Consider the following 23,759-nt stretch of genomic DNA (forward strand, 5'->3'; position numbering starts at 1 on the left):
TTTTATAAACAAGTGAAAATTATAAAAATTAAATAAATGGGTTGATTAGTATTTAAATAGAATTTACTTTTGCATTATTCTAAACTGTGAGAAATAATAAAGAAAATACAAAATAAATACAAACGTGTATTAAATCTATTTTTATAAAAAATTTATATGATTAGTAGCATCACTAGATACTGTAAAAAAAATATAAAAATTATTTTTAAATTATTTTTCCTATTTATTTAATTATAGGCTGATTAGAATGGTTAAATAATTAGAAAACATTAAATAAATAATATTTTGATATAAAATTTGATTTAATAATTTTTATAACATTTTTACAGAATATAGAACCTGTAAAAAATATAAAATTATTTATTTAGGTCAATTTGATATTTATTACCTAATTAATTTTGATTTAATCTAAACCGAGAACATATGCAAAGAAAAATGGAAATAAATATAAAAACTTGGAAAAATTATTTTTGTAAATGTTTCTACTGATTCATATGCCTTACTAGAGTTATAAAAATTATGAACATAATTTTTAGGTGACTAATGGAATTAATCAACAAATTAAATCGTATATGTATATAATTCGGCAAAACTAATTAAATACATATAAATACATAAACATGTCGTATTTCTATACGCACATAATGGGTGAAGGTTATGATCAAAAGATAACATATGACTTATACAAACTCACCGCTATTTACGGTAAAGTGGATGATGTCTAGGTTGCCATAATGGGAATAAGGTTTTGGATTAAACGAAAGGTTGTAGACTTATAGTCCAACTAAAAGTTCCTGACCCCCGGTTACATCTGGTCATCCCGATTTACTTAATAGCAATGAAGTTTGGAAAAAGTTGTACAACGTCTTAATGTGGCGGATTATAACCCAAACTTTCTAAAACTATAAAACTGCTTTAAATGGAAACTTTTCAAAAGTAGAAACTCTTACTATAAATTGTCACTATTAATATAATCCTTATATTAATAAACATACTTTTGTCTGTTAGAACATAACTGACTAAACGTTATATCTCTAGGTTGAGATCTCCGTTACTTACTCCCGTCATTTTCTTTTCTTTGTGGATTATCTTCAACTGCTATTTAAGGTGAGTTTTCATAGCTCCCTTTTTATAATATTTTTGGGCTGAGAATACATGCACTATTTTTATAACTGTTTTACGTTTAGACACAAGTACTCAAACTTTTATGCTATATACATGCTTTGCCATGCTAAATCCCTACCGTAATATCGTTAATTGCTGAGGTATAAGATGCAAGCTTAGTTATTGTGAGTAGCGCTACTGAGAGTGATGTCTCTAGGCAGTTGACCGTTGGTCTTTGACTACATAATAATAATTCAACGACACGAATAACAAGTGTCACGGGGTAACTTTTGTTTAGTCACGATATTACAAACTCAGCATTACTTTTAGATTGGTATTTCTATATCAATCAACACTTTATATTGATATTTCTATATCAACTTTATTAAATCTTGTGGTCTAACACTATTATTGAAATCATTATTTATGATAAACCTATGAACTCACCAACCTTTTGGTTGACACTATTTAGCATGTTTATTCTCAGGTATTACATAATGCTTCCGCCGTGTATTTGCTAATTGAAAGCAACATTTCAACGAGTCATTCATGGATAATTTGAAAGGCTTGCATTTGCTAATTTGATGATGATTGCTTGCTATGCTTGGAGTCTTCATTACATATCATATCAATTAAAGACATTTAATGTTCTAAATACAATGTAATCTATTTATCTTCCGCTGTAAAACTCAATAAAACGTCTCATATAGAGTCGTTCTCGTTTATACAACTGTGATTTGATATAATTAGTCACAAATACCCCAGTCCCTATTTGGGGGTGTGACAGTTTGGTATCAGAGCAGGTTGTTGTAGAGAACCAGGATTGCGTTTTATGTGTGCCTTATACAATTAGGTACCTTAGTAATGTAGGACTACAACTTTCCTTGACTATAGTGCCTTTAACTGTTAAATGCTACACTATACTTTAGAAACTTTACTTATCTTAGAATGCCGAGTCAATCTAAGAACTCTGTTCACTGTCTTAAGTATTATCCAATTACACCATCGCATTTAAATGCGACACCAAGATTTTTGAAATTCTCGACATTCCTATGTCATCTATCATGGTTTTGTGTATTACATATGTATTACATGAAATATTATCCATGAATTTTGAAACTCCTATAATTGTTACTATTCATACTCAAATGTATATAACTCCCTGTTATATATCACGTACCTGTATGTCTTATGCCTTTATGCATCAGTTTGCGAACCGGAAAATGTCATTGGGTTATCACAGTATACGAATTGAAAGTCTTTAATAGAAAGATTATTAGATTACATACTTATCATTTTATGATCTCGACACGTCATACCGCCATTATTGGAGTATAGACAAATCATGTCTTATCATATCTTATCATATCTATCCCAATAGACTTTGTCTAACACTTTTCCTAAATTTCCTCCGTAAATTACAGAAATCTTTTTGCTATATATACATATTCAAGGAGACGAATATAATATTCAATATCCAATACCCATTTCATAACAAACCCTAATTCAAATCACATAATATGGATTACTCACTTGATTCCTCGAACTCCTCGAGCTCCAATGGCAGCGTAACCGGAATGAACCAACCAATTAGCCATCATCTATTTTGGATGAATTGGAGATGGGTTCGTAGTCTACTTAATCAATGGATAAGTGAAGAAGGTGATCCTTTCCACCCACCACATTGCCCTATTGGTGAAGAACCTGAAGCGCTTACCGACGAACCCGTTCGGAACACTATTTTCACCCTCATTTCCATGGTATCCCACCACGAGTATATAATAACTAGAATTTCAGATCTTATTTATCCACTCGTCCGAACCGCCAATCATCCCGGTATCATAGAAGAAGTCAATGAGCTTCGCACTCGAGTGGTGGCTCTGGAGAATATGGTGCGAATTCTACAAGCATCAGCAGCACCAGCAGCATAACCAACACCACCAGTACCATCAACATCACCACCAACAGCATCAGCTTCACCAACAACAACATCCGCATCCCACGCCTCAACATCATACTCGGTACCGTTGATATCAACATCATACGCCCTTAGATACCAAGGAATACTAGAAATAATGAGTTAAGATGTATTGACTCATTCTTTCTGAAGAATTATATATATATATATATATATATATATATATATATATATATATATATATATATATATATATATATATATATATATATATATATATATATATATATATATATGTATATATATATATATATATATATGATTTGAAACAATAATAAATCTTTTCATACTAAGCTATTACGTGTGAGTCTTAACTGGTAGTTACTACTTGGTTAATTCATATCACTAATATGCTATGATGTATATCTTTCGTTAATGACTTAACAATCGTTAATCACTGCTTCAACACAATAAAATTTCATAATAAATCAAGTGTATTATTCAAATACATATTTGATTTTACACTTCCATTTTTGATGTATTCGAAACTTTCTAGAAAACATTATTCGTGTCTTGTGAATTTCACAAGGATTCCACGAGCATCAACATCATATACCGAGGTATATCAATAATAATGAACGATGAAGTATTGATTCATAACTTCATTAGCGAAATATATCGCAACAATTATGAAATCTCTAAGGTTTCAGAGATTATTTATTCTCGTTTCAACCATAAATCAAATGAGCTTAATATTATATAAACTCGTTAAATCCATGATTACATCTGAAGAATATATATATGAACGTATATCTTCATAAAGATGGTAATTAAAAATCCTTTTGTACAAATAGTTAATTGTGAAAATATTTTAACGGGTAGGTAATACTCAAGAAATATTTATATCTCACATTAATATGTTACATTGTACATTCTTCAATTCTAATTCAACAAGTTAGTAACTATACTACTTACATTCACAAGAGATATATATCCGTTCACTAAAGAACAACCATTTGGATACAAATTCAATTACATATTCTGATTTTGACATATCGGAATTCAAGTAAAGCTTTAGCAGATGTTATCTTCCTAAAGATTACTACATTCATGAATTATATTCATTCGTATTCTATGATGAATTATCACATCAAATCACCAAAATTATCATTCATTACTTTTCAAATCAACAACGCCTATTCGTTAACCATTAGATCCATTGACGATTACAATCAGCGTTTAATCATCTAAAAATAAAATTTATTGAAACCATCTCGGATTGATAATCAATGATTTAGATTCGTTAACCTTGAGAATGCTGACGAAGCAGCAAAAGCTATAGATGGTCTTAATGGCCAAAAGTTTGATGATAAAGAATGACGCATTGAAAAAGCTCAGATTTGGAACTGGAAAACGGATTGAGCAAACCATGAAGAAAGCTGTGGACAAATCACAAGGACTAAACTTGTAATCAAAGAATCTAGATGATTCGATTTCTGATGTAAACCACAGAAGATCTTTTTACGCATTCTAAATCTTTACGGAAGAATTTTCCTCATTATCATTCGATCGTAGAAATTCTAAGATATCATCGTATCCTTCGTTATAAATATCCTCTATATTTATGAAGATATCTTCATAACGATTCTTGGCCGCAATTAATTATCTCTTTGTGATATCTTTATCACATCATAAAGGAAATTGTTTTAGTTTCTATATTCTGTAAAATTCAAGTTTAAATTATAAATGTTTTGAAGAAGTGTTGGGAATTGAAGCATGAGTTAGTATAATATAATGACGTCAGGCCAACGTGATTATATTACAGTAATTCATGCTAAATTTTAATGGAAGATGATGATTCATAGACTTTATAATCGTCATTTGCCATGTTACACGACTCTTACATTCTACATAACCTCTGAACATATCAAGAAAATATATTCTTGATAGTTCTATCCTCGGTAATTCTGGTAATTTACCAAATCAAATCGTGATATTACATTCCTTTCTGCTTAGAACATTAGGTATTCGAAGCTTCATACCTATGAATTCTGGACCATTATTCGCTTGACTTGAAGTTGGGAAGAAGAAACAAAAGCATGGAACTCCGAAATAGAAGAATATATATATATATATATATATATATATATATATAAAACCTAATAACAACACAGAAATTACAAACCGTGTATATCTATGAGAATAGCAAGATAAAGACACGGGAGAACTAAAAACACTATAAAACCAAGAGTATAGTAGAAATGAATAGATTCTTCTGGCGGCAGATGAAAAAGAAGAATGACAGATATGAAAGTTATGAGTATATCCAGAATCAGAACTGGATGGATCATATTGACGAGACTTTAAAGTATAAATTAAGGAAGAAAGTATTGGAGTGATGAAAATAATGAAACGAAAAAGGTTAATTTATAGTGGAAATACCAGACATAGTAATCGAGGCAGATTACGAATTTAATCAAAGAAAATCACAAATTCCTTAATTACCGGAGAATCAAATCTTATAGATTACAAAAATTTCCTTTAAATTCCTTAAATTCCGAAAATCAATCGTGACTACGTCAAAAGTTAAGGCGAACATTTAATTTTCTCATTTCACTCTTTTGTGATAGCTTCGTTTATACTCTTCCTATAATCGAATCGTTTTATCCATATTACCTAATGTTGATAAAACTCTATTTTCAACTCATATTCATCACTCTTGTTGTAAAGAATGACAATCTCTATCAAATTTTACGACTATAATTTTCATGAACTCCTCTCTATTTTGTCTACCCTAGCGTGGTGGCATAAACGCTCAAGGTTTAAATGAGCTCAATATTATTCATAACACATTTTATGTATCCAATTTACTTAAATGACTTGTATAACATCATCATTTTGAATGATCTCTGCATTAATAATAAAATGCACTTCGTAGAAGAACTGGTAGAAATTATGGTTGGTATGATTTTAATTCTTGAAACGGAACAATATTCTATTCGTTGGAATTCACGCAAGGCCCCGAGCATACCTGGGAACGTGAAAACCAAATAAAACGTAAATATTCTCGTCTATGTACGAACAACGCCGATTGATGGCAACAACTAAATTTCGGGACGAAATTTCTTTTAACGGGTATGTACTATAACAACCCTCATATTTCCATACTTGAATTGACTAATTGCCTATAGGGTTGTTATCCATACGTAATATATAATTAAATTCGACGTTGATCAAATATTTATTTTTAGTCGACACTTTTTGTTAACTAAAGTTTACACTAATTATATAAAATAACTTTAGTTAATATTAACATTAATGCGTATTATATTTAAAACTATATGTAACATAATTATTAATTAAATGATAAGTTATTTTAATCATTATTTACATTTTTAGCTTATAAAAAAAAAGAAATAAGATTTTTTTTATAAATTAAATAACGAGCCCATGAATTTTGACTAAATATTTTCAAAAACAAAAACTTATTAAAAACATTTTTAACATGTTTTTATTATTTTGTCAAAATTGGCACCTTTATTTTATTATTTTTTTTCTTTTCACCAACCATTTTTTTTCCTATAAATACCCACTTCCATTTCATAAAAACTTGTATCAAATCTTTGGAAAAACTCTCTCACAAACTTGGGAAACTACTTGAGGTATTTTCTATATTTTTTATCGAATTGCTTTTATTTTTTTGTATATTATTTATAAATTTGAAATTAATATATATAAATTATGTTTATATGTTATAATTAGTATTATAAGTATTATAATGTATAAAAATAATTTTGATAATTTATGGAATATTATTTATAATTAAATACGAATTATGTAGTATTTAAACGTAAAAACTATGAAAAATTGGTAATAAAATATTAAACAGTAATAAAAATAATTATAATTTTTTTTTGAGATTATTATACTTTTATAAACAAGTGAAAATTATAAAAATTAAATAAATGGGTTGATTAGTATTTAAATAGAATTTACTTTTGCATTATTCTAAACTGTGAGAAATAATAAAGAAAATACAAAATAAATACAAACGTGTATTAAATATATTTTTATAAAAAATTTATATGATTAGTAGCATCACTAGATACTGTAAAAAAATATAAAAATTAATTTTAAATTATTTTTCCTATTTATTTAATTATAGGCTGATTAGAATGGTTAAATAATTAGAAAACATTAAATAAATAATATTTTGATATAAAATTTGATTTAATAATTTTTATAACATTTTTACAGAATATAGAACCTGTAAAAAAATATAAAATTATTTATTTAGGTCAATTTGATATTTATTACCTAATTAATTTTGATTTAATCTAAACCGAGAACATATGCAAAGAAAAATGGAAATAAATATAAAAACTTGGAAAAATTATTTTTGTAAATGTTTCTACTGATTCATATGCCTAATTAGAGTTATAAAAATTATGAACATAATTTTTAGGTGACTAATGGAATTAATCAACAAATTAAATCGTATATGTATATAATTCGGCTAAACTAATTAAATACATATAAATACATAAACATGTCGTATTTCTATACGCACATAATGGGTGAAGGTTATGATCAAAAGATAACATATGACTTATACAAACTCACCGCTATTTACGGTAAAGTGGATGATGTCTAGGTTGCCATAATGGGAATAAGGTTTTGGATTAAACGAAAGGTTGTAGACTTATAGTCCAACTGAAAGTTCCTGACCCCCGGTTACATCTGGTCATCCCGATTTACTTAATAGCAACGAAGTTTGGAAAAAGTTGTACAACGTCTTAATGTGGAGGATTATAACCCAAACTTTCTAAAACTATAAAACTGCTTTAAATGGAAACTTTTCAAAAGTAGAAACTCTTACTATAAATTGTCACTATTAATATAATCCTTATATTAATAAACATACTTTTGTCTGTTAGAACATAACTGACTAAACGTTATATCTCTAGGTTGAGATCTCCGTTACTTACTCCCGTCATTTTCTTTTCTTTGTGGATTATCTTCAACTGCTATTTAAGGTGAGTTTTCATAGCTCCCTTTTTATAATATTTTTGGGCTGAGAATACATGCACTATTTTTATAACTGTTTTACGTTTAGACACAAGTACTCAAACTTTTATGCTATATACATGCTTTGCCATGCTAAATCCCTACCGTAATATCGTTAATTGCTGAGGTATAAGATGCAAGCTTAGTTATTGTGAGTAGCGCTACTGAGAGTGACGTCTCTAGGCAGTTGACCGTTGGTCTTTGAATACATAATAATGATTCAACGACACGAATAACAAGTGTCACGGGGTAACTTTTGTTTAGTCACGATATTACAAACTCAGCATTACTTTTAGATTGGTATTTCTATATCAATCAACACTTTATATTGATATTTCTATATCAACTTTATTAAATCTTGTGGTCTAACACTATTATTGAAATCATTATTTATGATAAACCTATGAACTCACCAACCTTTTGGTTGACACTATTTAGCATGTTTATTCTCAGGTATTACATAATGCTTCCGTCGTGTATTTGCTAATTGAAAGCAACATTTCAACGAGTCATTCATGGATAATTTGAAAGGCTTGCATTTGCTAATTTGATGATGATTGCTTGCTATGCTTGGAGTCTTCATTACATATCATATCAATTAAAGACATTTAATGTTCTAAATACAATGTATTCTATTTATCTTCCGCTGCAAAACTCAATAAAACGTCTCATATAGAGTCGTTCTCGTTTATACAACCGTGATTTGATATAATTAGTCACAAATACCCCATACCCTATTTGGGGGTGTGACATGATGTCTTCTCTTTTATTATTTTTATCTATTTATGCTAAACATTTAACATTTTGATACTTTAATGTAATGTTTAATATTTTTATTATTTTGTACTAATATTTCATTTTTGTAATTTGAAAGTGGGATATTAAGTCGCATTTAAAATTACCATACATGTTTATATTTGTATTGTATGTATTGTATCTCATGTACACAACAGGGTAAAACAGCGCATTTTCAAAGACTGGCATTAAGTTCAGCAAAAACTATTAATTTTGACGACAAAACGAAAAAACAAGTGTGATGTAACAACAGACGGAATGAACAAATGATGTGCACCATTTATCATTCAACATAAACAACAATATGTTTAAAAACTTTGGGAAATTTTAATCATTTTTCTATCCTAATCACCCTCAATAATTTAAATTGTTACTGATTTCTTGCAAATGAGGGCATTGCAAGATCTTAAGTGTGGGAAGGGGTTAAATTCTTTCGGATTTTTAAAAATTTTAATTTAAACACTTGGTTACCATTAAAAATACTAGTAACGCATTAGTTGTATTAGAATCTGGTGCTCTCTGATAATAAAGAACAGCCCTAGTCTTATATACTGACTACCCAATTATAGTAAAATTTTTAAAAAATTTCAAATAAATGAATTCAAAATCATGTATATACATATTTATGAACGATAAAACTAGGTGTTAACACCGAAATTATTGTTACCTCGGAAAGGACATAAATTGAGAAACAACCCAAAATATTAGAATTCATTTAAAATGAAATAAAGGAAAATAAAAAGGTAAAGAAAGGAAAATAAAAGCCAAGTGTGGAAAAAATTTACCAAGTTATTTAGAACATATATCACATATTTTTGTACAAATAATTGAAGATACTTTTGTTTTGAACGATATTAATCAATTTTACCCAGTTTATTATAAATGGAATTTAAAAGGAAGTAAAGTCTTCCGATAAAAAGACACGCGCTTCTTGATTTAGGTCAGGAAGTTGTCGTCCAGACCAGTTGTAGAGTCTACGAAAAACCTTGAAAAGTTTTCTCGAAAATCAGCTGAAAATCCACGGACCACAGCATCAAACAGGGTCGCCATGTGGTCAGACTTATCCTAACCATGAGAAGATCTGTCTCGTACAATGGGGGAGCACCGTGCAAATTAGCTTATAAGACTAATAAATCAGATTCCCAGAAAGGATAATCTCCTTAAAGATCAAAAATCAGCTTTTAAGACTGATATTACTCAATCCTTGGGATTGACCTTAAAGATTGAGAATTCAAACTCATGGAATTCGATGATATCTAAACTTGAGCTTGAACGAGAAAATATTTTAATCAAATTACAAACCGATTTGTTTTCTGAAACCCTATTTTCAATGCGTTCATTACAATTGAACGTAAAATCCTAGGAATTCACTTGGAATTCATTAGGTCACCTGAACCAAATCGGGTGTCAACCGTAAGAACGGTGGTTGCATAGCATGGTCGAAGACAGGACCTTGTGCCAGACCGAAAAAACTATAGGGTGATCTTTACTATTGCTCCTACAAAGGATAGTAATTGCATCCGACATGATATAGACCATAATCAAAAGCATGTCATTAGACATTGCCTCAACAGTTGCTTGTTCAACGCTTTCCTTTACAACTGGACGATAGTTTACCGAAAGGTAATATACGGAGCAAGTAAACTGGACGTGTTGCTTTCCCAATACAAGGTTAGCAAGTGGGTGACACAAAACCATAACTTTTGAGCTAAAATTTTCAAATCTGAAACCCACAAAAACATTTTGCAAACACCGGTGAAGGGTTATTCCGAAAAACTAATCTAGAGTAAAAGCTAGATTGAAATTTCAAAAGATCAAATGTTTTCATAAAGATCCAATTTCCTAAAGGATCTAAATTTTTATAGTCATGTGGGACTGTAAAGCACATCGTTACTACCATTATTCATACCGCCGTATTAAAATCACTGATGTACAAAGTGTGAAGAATAAAGAAGTTATTCTAGTAAAGTTATATTCAAGTTCTATATTGCTTGAGGACAAGCAACGCTCAAGTGTGGGAATATTTGATAATGCTAAAAACGAACATATATTTCATAGCATTATCCTTCAAGAAAGACAAGCTTTTAGTTGCAATTGTTCTATTTACAAGTGATATTCGTTTAAATATTAAAAGGTGAAGACAAAAGACAGATTCGACGATTTGAAGACGCAAACGACCAAAACGCTAAAAAGTACAAAGTACAATCAAAGTGGTTCAAATTATTGATGAGAAACGTCTAAAAATTACAAGAGTACGAGCCGCAAAACGCAAAGTACAAGATATTAAATAGTACGAAAGGGCGTTCGAAAATCCGGAACCGGGACATGAACCAACTATCAACGCGTGACGCAACGGAGCTAAAATTACAAGTCAACAATGCACAAGAATATAATATATATATATATAATTATATAAAATTATATATATTATATAATATATATAAAATAATACGAGCAGCCCACGTTTTGGAATAGGAAAAGGTGGCCATGCGATCGCATGGCCAGGAAGGCTTAATCCCATGCGATCACATGGCAGACTATAGCAGGTCAGGTCCTATAAATTGCAACGTTTGGTCGACGAATTTTACACATCTTTTTCTGTCTACTCTCTATCTCTCAATATATATATATATATATATATATATATATATATATATATATATATATATATATATATATATATATATATATATATATATATTTTAATTATAATTTTAATTTTAAGTTAATAATAATAAGGTTATAGTGGCGAATTTTTTAAGTTTGTAAGTCAAAATTATGTCCGTGTAACACTACGCGATTAATACTCATTGTAAGTTATGTTCAACCTTTTTAAATTAATGTCTCGTAGCTAAGTTATTATTATGCTTATTTAAATCGAAGTAATCGTGATGTTGGGCTAAATATTAAAGACGTGGTTATTGGGCTTTGTACCATAATTGGGGTTTGGACAAAAGATCGACACTTGTAGAAATAGGACTATGGACTATTAATGGGCTTTATATTTATTTAACTAAATGATAGTTCATTAATTTAATATAGAGATTTACAATTTGACGTATCTATAAATAACCATATACACTCGATCGGACACGATGGGCGGGATATTTATAAATATTAATAATCGTTCATTTAACCGGACACGGGGATGGATTAATAGTCAATGGACTCATTAAAACAGGGGTGGATTACATACAAGGACACTTGGTGTAATTGATAATAAAGTATTAAAACCTTGGATTCCACCCAGTCGATAACCTGGTGTAATCATTAACAAAGTATTAAGACCTTGTTACAGTTTAAGTCCCCAATTAGTTGGAATATTTGACTTCGGGTATAAGGATAATTTGACAAGGACACTCGCACTTTATATTTATGACTGATGGACTGTTATGGACAAAAACCGTATGGACATATTGAATAATCCAGGACAAAGGACAATTAACCCATGGTAATAAACAAAAATCAACACGTCGAACATCATGATTACGAAAGTTTAAATAAGCATAATTCCTTTATTTTATATCTTATCGCATTTTTAATTATCGCACTTTTTAATTATCGCAATTTTATTTATCTTCATTTTAATTATCGCACTTTTTAATTTATCGCACTTTAATTATCGTTATTTAGTTTACGTTTTAAATTAAGTTGTATTTATATTTAATATTTTACATTAGGTTTTAATTGTGACTTAAGACATAAAATCGACAAACCGGTCATTAAACGGTAAAATCCCCCTTTTATAATAATAATAATATTACTTACTTATATATATATATATATATATATATATATATATATATATATATATACATACATATATAGTTTAAAAATATAGCGTTAAACTTGGCTAGCTCCCTGCGGAACGAACCGGACTTACTAAAAACTACACTACTGTACGATTAGGTACACTGCCTATAGTGTTGTAGCAAGGTTTAGGTATATCCACTCTATAAATAAATAAATAACTTGTGTAAAATAGTATCGTATTTAATAGTATTTCGTAATAAAAATATAACTATTTCGCATACACCTCGCATAACATCAGCCGTCTTCTGGAATTTGCTCATTGACCTTGCTATTATCATCCTGTTTTTCTGATACAACCTCCTTTTCATCGTCTAGATTTTTTCCTCGTCAGTAAAGTCGTATGTATCATCCACGAAGTTGTCATCATCATCTGAATCATGTTTACTTGAATGATATTCTTCTGATATCCCATCATCAAAAGGACACAAGATCACATTATTGCAATCTTCTATGACCCTAACATACGTCAATCCATCATCATCGCTCAAAGCAACCCAGCTATCAATCCTATTTGTGTTATTTCGAATGTGAATCAAAACTTTGCCAGATACTAGGTTCTGATTAGCATCATCTAAACTGCAGTTTTTCAGTTCCAGAATTCTTCCCCACCATCCAGCGATTTTACTAAAAGTCTCTTCATTCCATCTAACAACTGGCACCCCTACAATGTCTAACCAAACTAGCCTTCCAGGAGCTCGATGTTTATTGTCAAATACCCAAACATCATTGCACCATTTGTGAATGGCATGCCCTTCATTTGAAATTATTTCATTAACCTTTTCCGACGAAGGACATATCACGAGTACCGTTAACACTCCTAGATATTTTACATGGAAATTACACATTCCTTCAGCTTTGCAAAGACCTACAAACTTGTGAAATATTTCTAATCCTTTTAGTTCATACATAATTGCTTTCCCTGCTAATTTTTTGTTGCACTGATGCTCTTTGAAGTTGATGGTTCTCTCTTCTTTGCCCATTGTGTTCTCGTTTCTGCAGTTTGAGTATCCCCCACTTTCCTTCTTCATGACATTAAGCTTGTTCCTCAGGTCTTCCTTTTCCTCCTTCAACGCACCAAGTCTATTTCTCAGATCTTCCTTTGATTGTCTAGCAACTTCACTGAAGTTACGTTCATCTCTGAACGCATTTGAATGATCTTTCTCATTAGGTCTGAAATCCGATTTCTTCTCTCTTTCTCTAGCTTTGAAAATTCTTATTGGCAACCCACTGAAATTGATTTTTTCGAATGCCAATAATAGTTGATCTGGATTATTGACATTGCCAAATCTCACAAATACGAATCGACTGTCATTTCTTAGTATTTTACTCGCCACATAGATGTCCCTAATATCTCCATAAGCTTTAAGGGATCTCCATAGGTCAGGTACCGTCCAACTATCCGGGAAGCTAAAAAACATGAATGACGTCAATCAAATTCTGAATAACCTAGCTAAATGATCTTGGAGCCCACCATTGTACCGGTTTCGAACCCTTGTCGTGCCGCCGCCCTCTGACTCTCTCTATCTCCATGCCCTCTCTCTCCTCACTCTCTCTCTCTCTCTCTCTCTCTCCATTTTTTCCCACAAAACGAAATGCTGTGTACACCATAATTACCTGCAAAAAAAAAGATCGAATCTTCAAAGGACATTCAAAGTGCGAAATTTATGAGGAAGTTACATAACAAAAAAATATGTTATGGATAAGAATTTATTTTTTAATAATGATAATTGAAACATGATTTAGAAATGAGAAGTGAAATGTGATTTAGAAATCAAAAGAATATTTATAGTGAAAAAATAAGTATGTTTAGAATTAAAAAAATCAAACGCTAATATATCGGTTTGAATTCAAACGAATATATTTCTGACCAATCAAAGCGTTAGTGCGTCACGTGCCTCTCACGTCTTCTTCCTTCTCCGTTTCGCAGTTGACTAACGGCGGGAAATTGTCATCATTGACGCGGTGTTAGCGGCGTTAGCCGGCATCACCGGTGACAAATCACCGTCGCCCAAGGCCAGTGACGTCGCAATGGAAGTGGCCTTAGATCTACACAACCTTTTTCCTTTTATCTCAATCCTTTAATCTCTTAGGGAGTATCTTTTATCGGCCGATATGGTATTAAGTTTGCGGCACATAATTCATTCTACAACTAACTCACTGTTTGTGGTTGACTCTAAGCAGCCATCACTAGGGGTGTTCATAATATCCGAATCCGCAATCCGAATAATCCGAAAATTCGATCCGAAAATATCCGAAAATTCGGATATCCGGATTTTCGGATATCCGAATTTTCGGATTCGGATTCGGATATCACTTTTCGAATTTTTCGGATATTCGGATATCCGAATATCCGAATATCCGAAATATATATTTTATTTTTAATATTAATAAATTAATATCAAGTCAGTTTGCTGTTGGCCCATATTGTTAAATGTGTTGGGCCTTAAGAAATTATACATACGGAGGATTTTACTTTTAAATAAAAACAAGGAAACCCTAGATCTTGTTTTCAATAACCCAGCCTCTTCATATCTTCACTTCTCATCTTCATTTTTCATAATCCATCCCTTCATCTCATCGGAGCATAAAAAGTCGTGAATCATCTCTACAAATAAATAGTTTTATGTTTCTTATTTACCCTTTTTTTTCTTGCTAGTTGCACACTTGCACCTACTGTTCATAATTGTTTAGATAAGTTGGCAATATATGTGTTAAATTGGCACAACTAGCTAATGTTTGTCATTGACTGTTGCTGGAATAAACATCGGAATTGAAGATCGTTTTTTTGTATTTTTTTTACCTTTGTAACCATCCAGTATGATGAAATTGGGTTAAATTTAATTTGGATAATTTGGATCTTTTGTAATTTTTTATATTTATGTTTTAACTTAGGTTAAATGTAACCAGAAATTTAGGATTTGATTTGATTTTCTATATGGTCTCACTTTGGAAGTAAGGTTACTTCGGATATTCGGATAATCCGATATCCGAATCCGAAATTTCGGATATCCGAAAATCGGATATCCGAAATTTCGGATTTCGGATGGCCAAATTCACTATCCGAATTTTCGGATATCCGAAATTCGGATATCCGAATTTTCGGATATCCGGTTTTGAACACCCCTAGCCATCACATTCAATTTTCACACAACCATTATGTTTTACTCCGTATATGTCCTACGTAAATAGTTGTTTTTTTTTTTTTTTTATATATATATATAACTTCACATTAATAAAATGAATCCCCATCTATGCCGGTAAAACTAAAAAAGTTGAATCCCTATCTATATACGACTGTTTAAGTATTTTATAAATTGTATTTATATGCAAAACAACTCAATGATGGCAATTAAATAAATTGATGGTATAATATATCCATTCTATTCTATTGTTATTACGTTGTTAGTGTATATTTTATTCGTTTCAATCTAATAATTATTTTCTCATTTTAAATTGCCTTATATTAATAACTAGAGTTGGATCGGCCCGCGCAATGCGGCGCAGACTTTTGGGTTGCATATTCATATTTAATGTAGCGTTATGTATTTACATAATTAAAAACGCGTTGTTGCGGGTGTATTTGGATACACGTGGGTAGTACCTAGTATAGTTAATGGTGTGCGCTTTTTTGACGCCGAGAATATTGCGTAAAAAAGGGGGACAGAACCACATGATGTAGTTAGTTTGAGTTGTTTAACATACGTGTATATATATGTATGGCAGATAGCCCGGAATATTTAGCGTTTTTTAAAAATCGTCTGTTTCGCGTGTAGTTAGTTGCGTTGCGTTCGTGAATTTATTTCGAGTTGAACGGTGATGTCGGAGGAATGTAACTGGTGTGGAGCGGGAAGATACGGTCCGTTAAAATTTTTGGTGGAGTTTGTTTAAGTGTTTTTAATAAAATAGTTTTTTTTTTTTTTACATTTTTTACCCCTATAAAGTTTGTACATTGAGCATAATTCAGGGGGTATTATGTAAAATTTTGAGTTGCGTTCGTGAATTTATTTCGAGTTGAACGGTGATGTCTGAGGAATGTAACTGGTGGGGAGTGGAAAGATACGGTCCGTTAAAAATTTTGGTGGAGTTTGTTCAAGTGTTTTTAATAAAATAGTTTTTTACATTTTTTACCCCTATAAAGTTTGTACATTGAGCATAATTCAGGAGTGTGTTATGTAAATTTTTGGTGGCATTTCATGGTCAACAAACGACCATATTTTTCATTTCTATTAGTATATAGGATATACTAGTGAAATGACCCGTGAAATCACGGACTTGTTTAAACTAAACAGTTTAATAATATGTTTTAGGTAATAAGTGAATTTAAATGTTAAAGGTCTTAACTTTAATGACCCGTTGAACTACGGATTTGGACTAACAAACTTCTTGTGGTTTTTACTAACATATTGATGTACTTAATTTGGTCAGGATAAATAAACTACATTTAATCTCTGTAACGACCCGACTTTTTTCGACTTGCTTTTGTGCTTTGTGCCTTTCCGAAACTGCGTATATGTGCGTACTGAGCTAGTTTATGCTCTGGGATCTTATTTAATGATTAATTACTCTCATTAATATCTTACAACGTGCTATTAAGTGTGTAATCACTTAACTTGATTCCCGAAAGCCTTTATGACAGTTAGTGTTACTTGACGTTTTTAACGAACTGCGTACTACGTACACGTTTAACTTTTGTCGTAATCGGAATATTATGACTACGAAATACTAATTGTTATTTTATAGTAACAATTACTTGGGCTTTTGGATGCTTAATTACGCTTAGTAATTTACTAGAGCACACTAGTTAGTCTTGTTAGACTTTCTACCTTGTTGGACCTTAGCCCACCCTACACTAGCTAGTGGACTATTTAATTAGCCCAATTATAAATAACTAGTGACCCATTAATAAGTAAGACAAATGCTCATTTATTAGAGGGAACATACTAGCATTTTTGTCAAGTATTATCCTTAATGTTGCATGAGATCCTAATATAAGCACCAACTTTAGACAACCATTAACCAAAAAGCAAAATGATGTCCCCCACCATATCCCACGTCCAACTCACCCCTCCCCTCACCTCACCACCTATAAATACAAGCCTTATTCCATCCATTTTACACTTGCTCTCATTTACATTTTATACACACTTACTCTCTTATTCTTTCTCTAGTCTTTCTCTCTCTAAAAAGTGTAAGTATTTGATTTTTCTTCTTCTTCTTCCTTTCTCTTTCACGAAATCATAATCATCATCAAAGGTTCTAGCTTTTTAGCTTTTGATCTTGATTACATCTTGTAGATTCAAACATAGATTTGAATCCTTCAAGAACATGGAAGATTCAAGCTTTCTAGTTTTAAATCTTCACCTATTTTGTAGATCTAAATCTTTTAGCTTTAATCTTGTTATTTTGTTATAAAGATTCAAACTTGTGTTTGTAATCTTCATGTAACTTAAAGATCCAAGCTTTATGCTTCAAGATCTTCAAGAACAACCAAGATTCAAGCTTTCTAGCTTTGAATCTTTATTTCGTTTGTTGGATATAAGTTTTCTAACTTATGATCTCATTATTTTGTTATAAAGATCAAAACTTGTGTTTGTGGTCTTCATGTAACTTAAAGATCCAAGCTTTATGCTTCAAGATCTTCATGAACACCAAATATTCAAGCTTTCTAGCTTTGTAATCTCATAACTTGTGTGAAAAGGATCCAAGCTCTCTAGCTTAGGGTTCCATTACTTTATTTGATTAAGATTGTCTTCATACTTGTTTGATTGAAGTAAAGTTTGTAGCTTTAGTTGTAAATAGAACTTGTATTTGTGTTAAGACTAAGGATATGATGTAACCTTGGTTCATCATCCATCTAAGACTCTTAAATGAGTTGTGTTCTTACTTGGTCTTAACATATTGTGTGTTGATGGTTGAATCTTGATCAAGGTGATGCTAACCCATCAATGAGTTGTACACTTGAAGCTACAAGCATCAAGGATGAGAACCGTGATGAGCATCAAGCACCAAGAACGTCACCGGAGCACTTGTTTGCTGTTTATCGGGGACTGACCGGACTCCTGGGCTTCTGGAAAATTGATTTTCAGATAGTTCGTCTCGAGTAGATGACTTTCCGTTTAGGTCTCGACTTAATCCGATATACGGTTTAGGATTTATAGCCTTCCGAAAGTCACTACGCCTTTATAACGTTGTGCTGAAATTTCTTACCTACTCGCACTTAAACCGTCGTCACGGTCAAACGAAGACGAGTTAGGTTCTGAAAATTGGTCAGCGGTTAGAGGACTCACATACGGAGCCATAGCCACTGACTACGCGTCTTTTCGATTTGTATAGAGGTCGTAACATCTGTCCGAATTCAACCTTTTGTTTCGATCTCTATTCTTGTTAAACTTACCTTAGTATTGATGAATGATGATGATGATAATGATGACACTTAAACTTAATTTATTCACTTTTAACCTTTTGGGACAATATACTGACCTAGTGACCTTTGACTTAGGTTGACGACCTTTCGGACCGACTTACTACCTGCATACGTTTCGTATCGACTTTTACTGCTTATTCACTGTGAGTTATAGCTTCCCTTTTTATTTATACCATTTTTGCGACTGAGAATACATGCGTTTTTTATATTTTACTTACTTGACACGAGAACTTAAACTTTACATATGTGTGGGTTATATAACGGCATAAACATTCCCCTTAGCACGGTCACGTTTAATCATTGGTTTTGAACCGGTGAACGCGAATATTAGATATGGATCCATAGGGTTTGACATCCCCACTCGGGCTAGTCGCGCTAGCATTTAACGGGTGTTTGATACTTCGAGGACATACGCACTCGTCAAGTGTACTTTTAGGGGGTATTACTATTACGTTAAATTAGTTACCGGGTGCCCACGGATGAGCATATACTTTATCATACTGATTTAAAATACTGATTTAAACTGCTGGTTGAAGCACTGGAATCTTGTGGTCTACATTACATTACTGATTACAAACAAACTATAGCTCACCAACATTCGTGTTGACTTTTTAAGCGTGTATTTCTCAGGTGCTTAGACAATGTTGCTTCCGCTATTAGACTTGCTATCTTGGTGTTATAGACTTGCTGTTATGGACCTGCTGTGTTAGATTTCCGCTGCATTACTTAGAGATGTCTCAATCATGAAACTTTTCTTTTGCATTCGTAACTTATGTTATTTTCAAATAATGAATTGTAACGACCTTTGTGTCACGTTATCTTTTGTAAAACGCTATCTTTTATTAATGCAAAACTGGTTTTCAAACAGCATATAGTGTTTGACCTCGTAATGATCCTGTTGTTGATGAACCATACACGATGGTTTTGTACGGGGCATCACAATCTCCCACCACCTTCTTCCAATTTTCATTACAATTATTATTTTTCTTGTCATAAAAGTCTACATTACAACCTTTTATTGAGACATGTATTTCGCATAAATATGAACGTAATTAATCCCGTAAAGAATTTCTGTATTTGAATAATAATAATATAATAATTATAATTATAGTTATAATTATAATAATAAAGTTTGTTTAAAAATGAAGTATTTATATTTTTAATAATAATTATTAAACAACAAATGCCTCTTGAATTTATTTAAAAAATTAAAATACAATTATTATATAAAGGTTGTACAATATGCATCAAAATTTGTACATATGTTCATAAGGTGTTTTGTAAAAGAGTGTACAATTGGTTACAAAGTTAATACATATAATCATAAGAGTGTATTATCATAAGGTTGTACATAATGATTCAAATGTTGTATATATGGTCATGTGTGATTTACCATAAGAGAGTACATAATGCTTTAAATATTGTACATAGGTTATAGGGTATTTTATCGTAAGGTTATATATAATGTTTCATATATTATAAATTGACATGTTAATATTTTTATTAAATACAATTAATTATTTTAATGACATCATCATGTGAATCTTAGAATTTTTCTTTTTATTTTTGAATTTTGTATAAGCTTGAATAATTTATTTATGACATAATTATTATAGAGATTTATTAAATATAAATTTTTAGTAAATAATTATATTTATATCTCTAAAATAATTAAGATTAATGACATTATTTATAATTTTATAAATGGCAAGTTTAAGTAAAATAAAGAGTTAAATTGTGAAATAATAACATCATTATTTTAGAGATTTAATAGAACTATAGATATAGATAGATAGATAATACTTCCTCCGTCCCACTACAAGTGTCCACTTTTTGCACACAGTTTAAGGAAATCCCACTAACTTCATTCTCCACCAATCAGAAATCTTCTCTCTCCAGAATAACCTCTTCTGATTGGTTGAAACACAAAGTGGACACTTGAAATGGGACGTCCCAAAATAGAAATATGGACACTTTAAGTGGGACGGAGGGAGTAATACATACGGAGTACTATATAACTCAACGAATTCATAATAAAATAAATTCTTTTATACTTTGAGCACGTAAAACAAATTAAACTTTTCACTATTTCATTATAGTTTGACTAAGTAACTGATTGTACCAAAGGTCTTAATTTGCCACATCAAACGACCACTTCGACCACTTCATGAACATCTGATTCAACTTTTATTATCATATGCAAGTATAAGAACATACACAAAAAAAAAATTAAAATAACAAAATGAAACCAAGACGAAGCTCCTATGTTCGTTACAAACATCACGATAGCACTTGTGCGGAAGTCATGGCTAACCAGTGCCTATAACGTCATAGCTATGGCTAGCTCCATTACGAGCCCCATAGTGACGAGTCTAACGGAAACATATAAAATTATAACACTAAGTATATGATAAAAATAACACAAACATACCCAAATAACATAACATCGTGAGATTAAGATTAAATCCTAGGAGTGATCATAGCTCTAAGGCTATTTTTCATCACAACTGTGAACTCCAATTTCTCACTAAAATCCACCTTACTATCTTCGGGCCATGACCTCCATTCAAACTCTTGAACCATTCGAGCAATCATTAAACTCACATGACACGTGGCCATTCCTAGCCCCGGGCAGATTCGTCTCCCAACCCCAAACGGTATCATTTTCACCCCGGTCACACCCGTTATATCCGCCGTCTCACCACCCGTAAGAAACCTATCCGGGTCAAATCTCTCAGGGTCGATCCAAAGTTTTGGATCGTCACTGATTCCCGGTAGATATATCTCCACATTTGTCCCCGTCGGTATATCGTAGCCAGCGAGTTTTGCGGGCTCGATAACCGAATGTGTTAGGGAGAAATAAGTAGGAGGGTGTCTTCGTAACAACTCCTTTACTACCGCGTTTAAATACGGCATTTTCTCAGTATCTTTCTCGTCTATTTTTCTGTCTCCCGCGACAAATTTTATCTCGTCGTAAAGACGAGACTGTATGGTGGGATTTTCAATAAACCGCCCGATCGCCCACTCAATGGCGGTCGCGGTGGTATCTGTCCCACCATTCAAAAACTCCGAACATAACGTTACGATTTCTTCATTCGTAGGCGGATCTTTTCGTCCCTCGACCGTTAAATCAAACAACGTGTCGAGGTACGAAAACTCTGCAGCCGTTGGATCAGATCCCGGGTTCTTAATCGCCAATTTCCTCTGTTCGATAAACGGAACCAATAAATCGATTTGTTGCTGTCTTACTTCCATTGCTCGCTTTCTTTGCTTCGAGAAAAACGGTCGTAAAACGGGCAAGTAATCGTCTAATCTCGGATCGAGCGTGATCAAAACCGTTTTCATCATCTCGTCCATTTCTTCGATCATTTTCGCGTCCATTTCGACACCAAAACACATCGACAAAAGTATACAAAAAACCGCAAACCGCGCGTTTTTTAGCACCCAAACCGCGCCCCCGTTCGCTTCGGCCTCGGCTTTCAACCTTTCCACTAGCTTATCCATAGCCGTAACTCGAACCTCCTTAAACGTACGCAACTTACTCGCACTAAGCGCATTTTGCACCATATTCCGTCTCAACGACCTCCAAATCGGGCCGTACAAGGACGCATTAACCGTAAACTTATTACAACTAAACACAACTCGGGTCGGGTTTTCTGCGGGCCGTGTCGCGAAAACCTGACCCTTTTCAATCAAAGCCTCGTGTACTAAATCTGCTTGTGCCAATATAATCATGGTTCTTGTCCCCATCTTAAGAGTAATAATCGGGCCGTAAATTGGAAACAACTCTCTAACATATTGAAAAAACTGTTTGCCCGAGCCCGCAACTTGGAATAAGTTCCCAACAATGGGCCAACCGGGCGGGCCGGGCGGAAGATTTAACCGTGGTTTACGGTACTTTTTAATTATAATTATGATTGAGATGATGAAAGTGAGTGTAGTGGAGATAGTAATGTATGAAAAAGCCATTGTTAGTGGTGGTCAAATTGAAGTGAATTGAATTGTGTTGGGGTGAGAATGTGTTATAATAAAGGGTGGTTGTTAAATATACAGGTGAGTGTAATTAAATAGATATGATGTTATTGGACCTTTGCCAACTACATTTGTATAAAAAATTAGTGGCGTATGTTTTTAAAATTATTATTTTTTGTAAATAATAGTAGATGGTTTTGAGAAAGTGTCAAAACAAGGTTCGATGGTTGTTTGGTAATTGGTAACCGGTCAGTAATGTTCTGAGTTGAAGTTAATGTTTATAGTTGGGTAACAACTGAACAACAGGTGTAATGTTTGAGTTTCTTACAACCTTTTTCTGGTAGTAATTAAATTTTGCATTATTGACATAAATAATGTTAAATGTCTTAAGTCTTTAGTAACTAGAGTTTTAAGGCATTTTGTGATTTCTGTGTTCATTAGATTGTAATATGCCATCAATTGTAAACTAACGATTAATTTTCTGGTGAATCTATTGATACGAGTTGTGCGACGACGCCAATAGTTAATGTTTCTATGTTTAGGTTAATGTATGTTTAATGTATTGTCGATGTTCTTAGGGTATGAATCACTAAGTAATTTAATTAGATCTTTAGATCTATTCGATCTTATTAGTGTCTGAATCACTATGTATCTTAATTAGATCTT

At 32.0% G+C, this 23,759-nt stretch overlaps 1 protein-coding gene across 1 annotated transcript; it reads right to left on the minus strand.

Moving 5' to 3' along the window:
- Positions 1–21,361: 21,361 nt before the first annotated feature.
- Positions 21,362–23,129, minus strand: LOC139866508 (cytochrome P450 77A2-like). The gene has a single exon (XM_071854762.1). The coding sequence runs from the start codon at positions 23,088–23,090 to the stop codon at positions 21,582–21,584; it is 1,509 nt and encodes a 502-aa protein (XP_071710863.1). The 5' UTR covers positions 23,091–23,129; the 3' UTR covers positions 21,362–21,581.
- Positions 23,130–23,759: the final 630 nt, after the last annotated feature.

The sequence above is a fragment of the Rutidosis leptorrhynchoides genome, chromosome 9 (assembly GCF_046630445.1).
Source record: "Rutidosis leptorrhynchoides isolate AG116_Rl617_1_P2 chromosome 9, CSIRO_AGI_Rlap_v1, whole genome shotgun sequence".
NCBI lineage: Eukaryota > Viridiplantae > Streptophyta > Magnoliopsida > Asterales > Asteraceae > Rutidosis > Rutidosis leptorrhynchoides.

What these genes read in the sequence shown, in the direction of transcription:
- LOC139866508 (XM_071854762.1), bottom strand. Translation starts at nt 23,090, where the DNA reads ATGGCTTTTTCATACATTACTATCTCCACTACACTCACTTTCATCATC.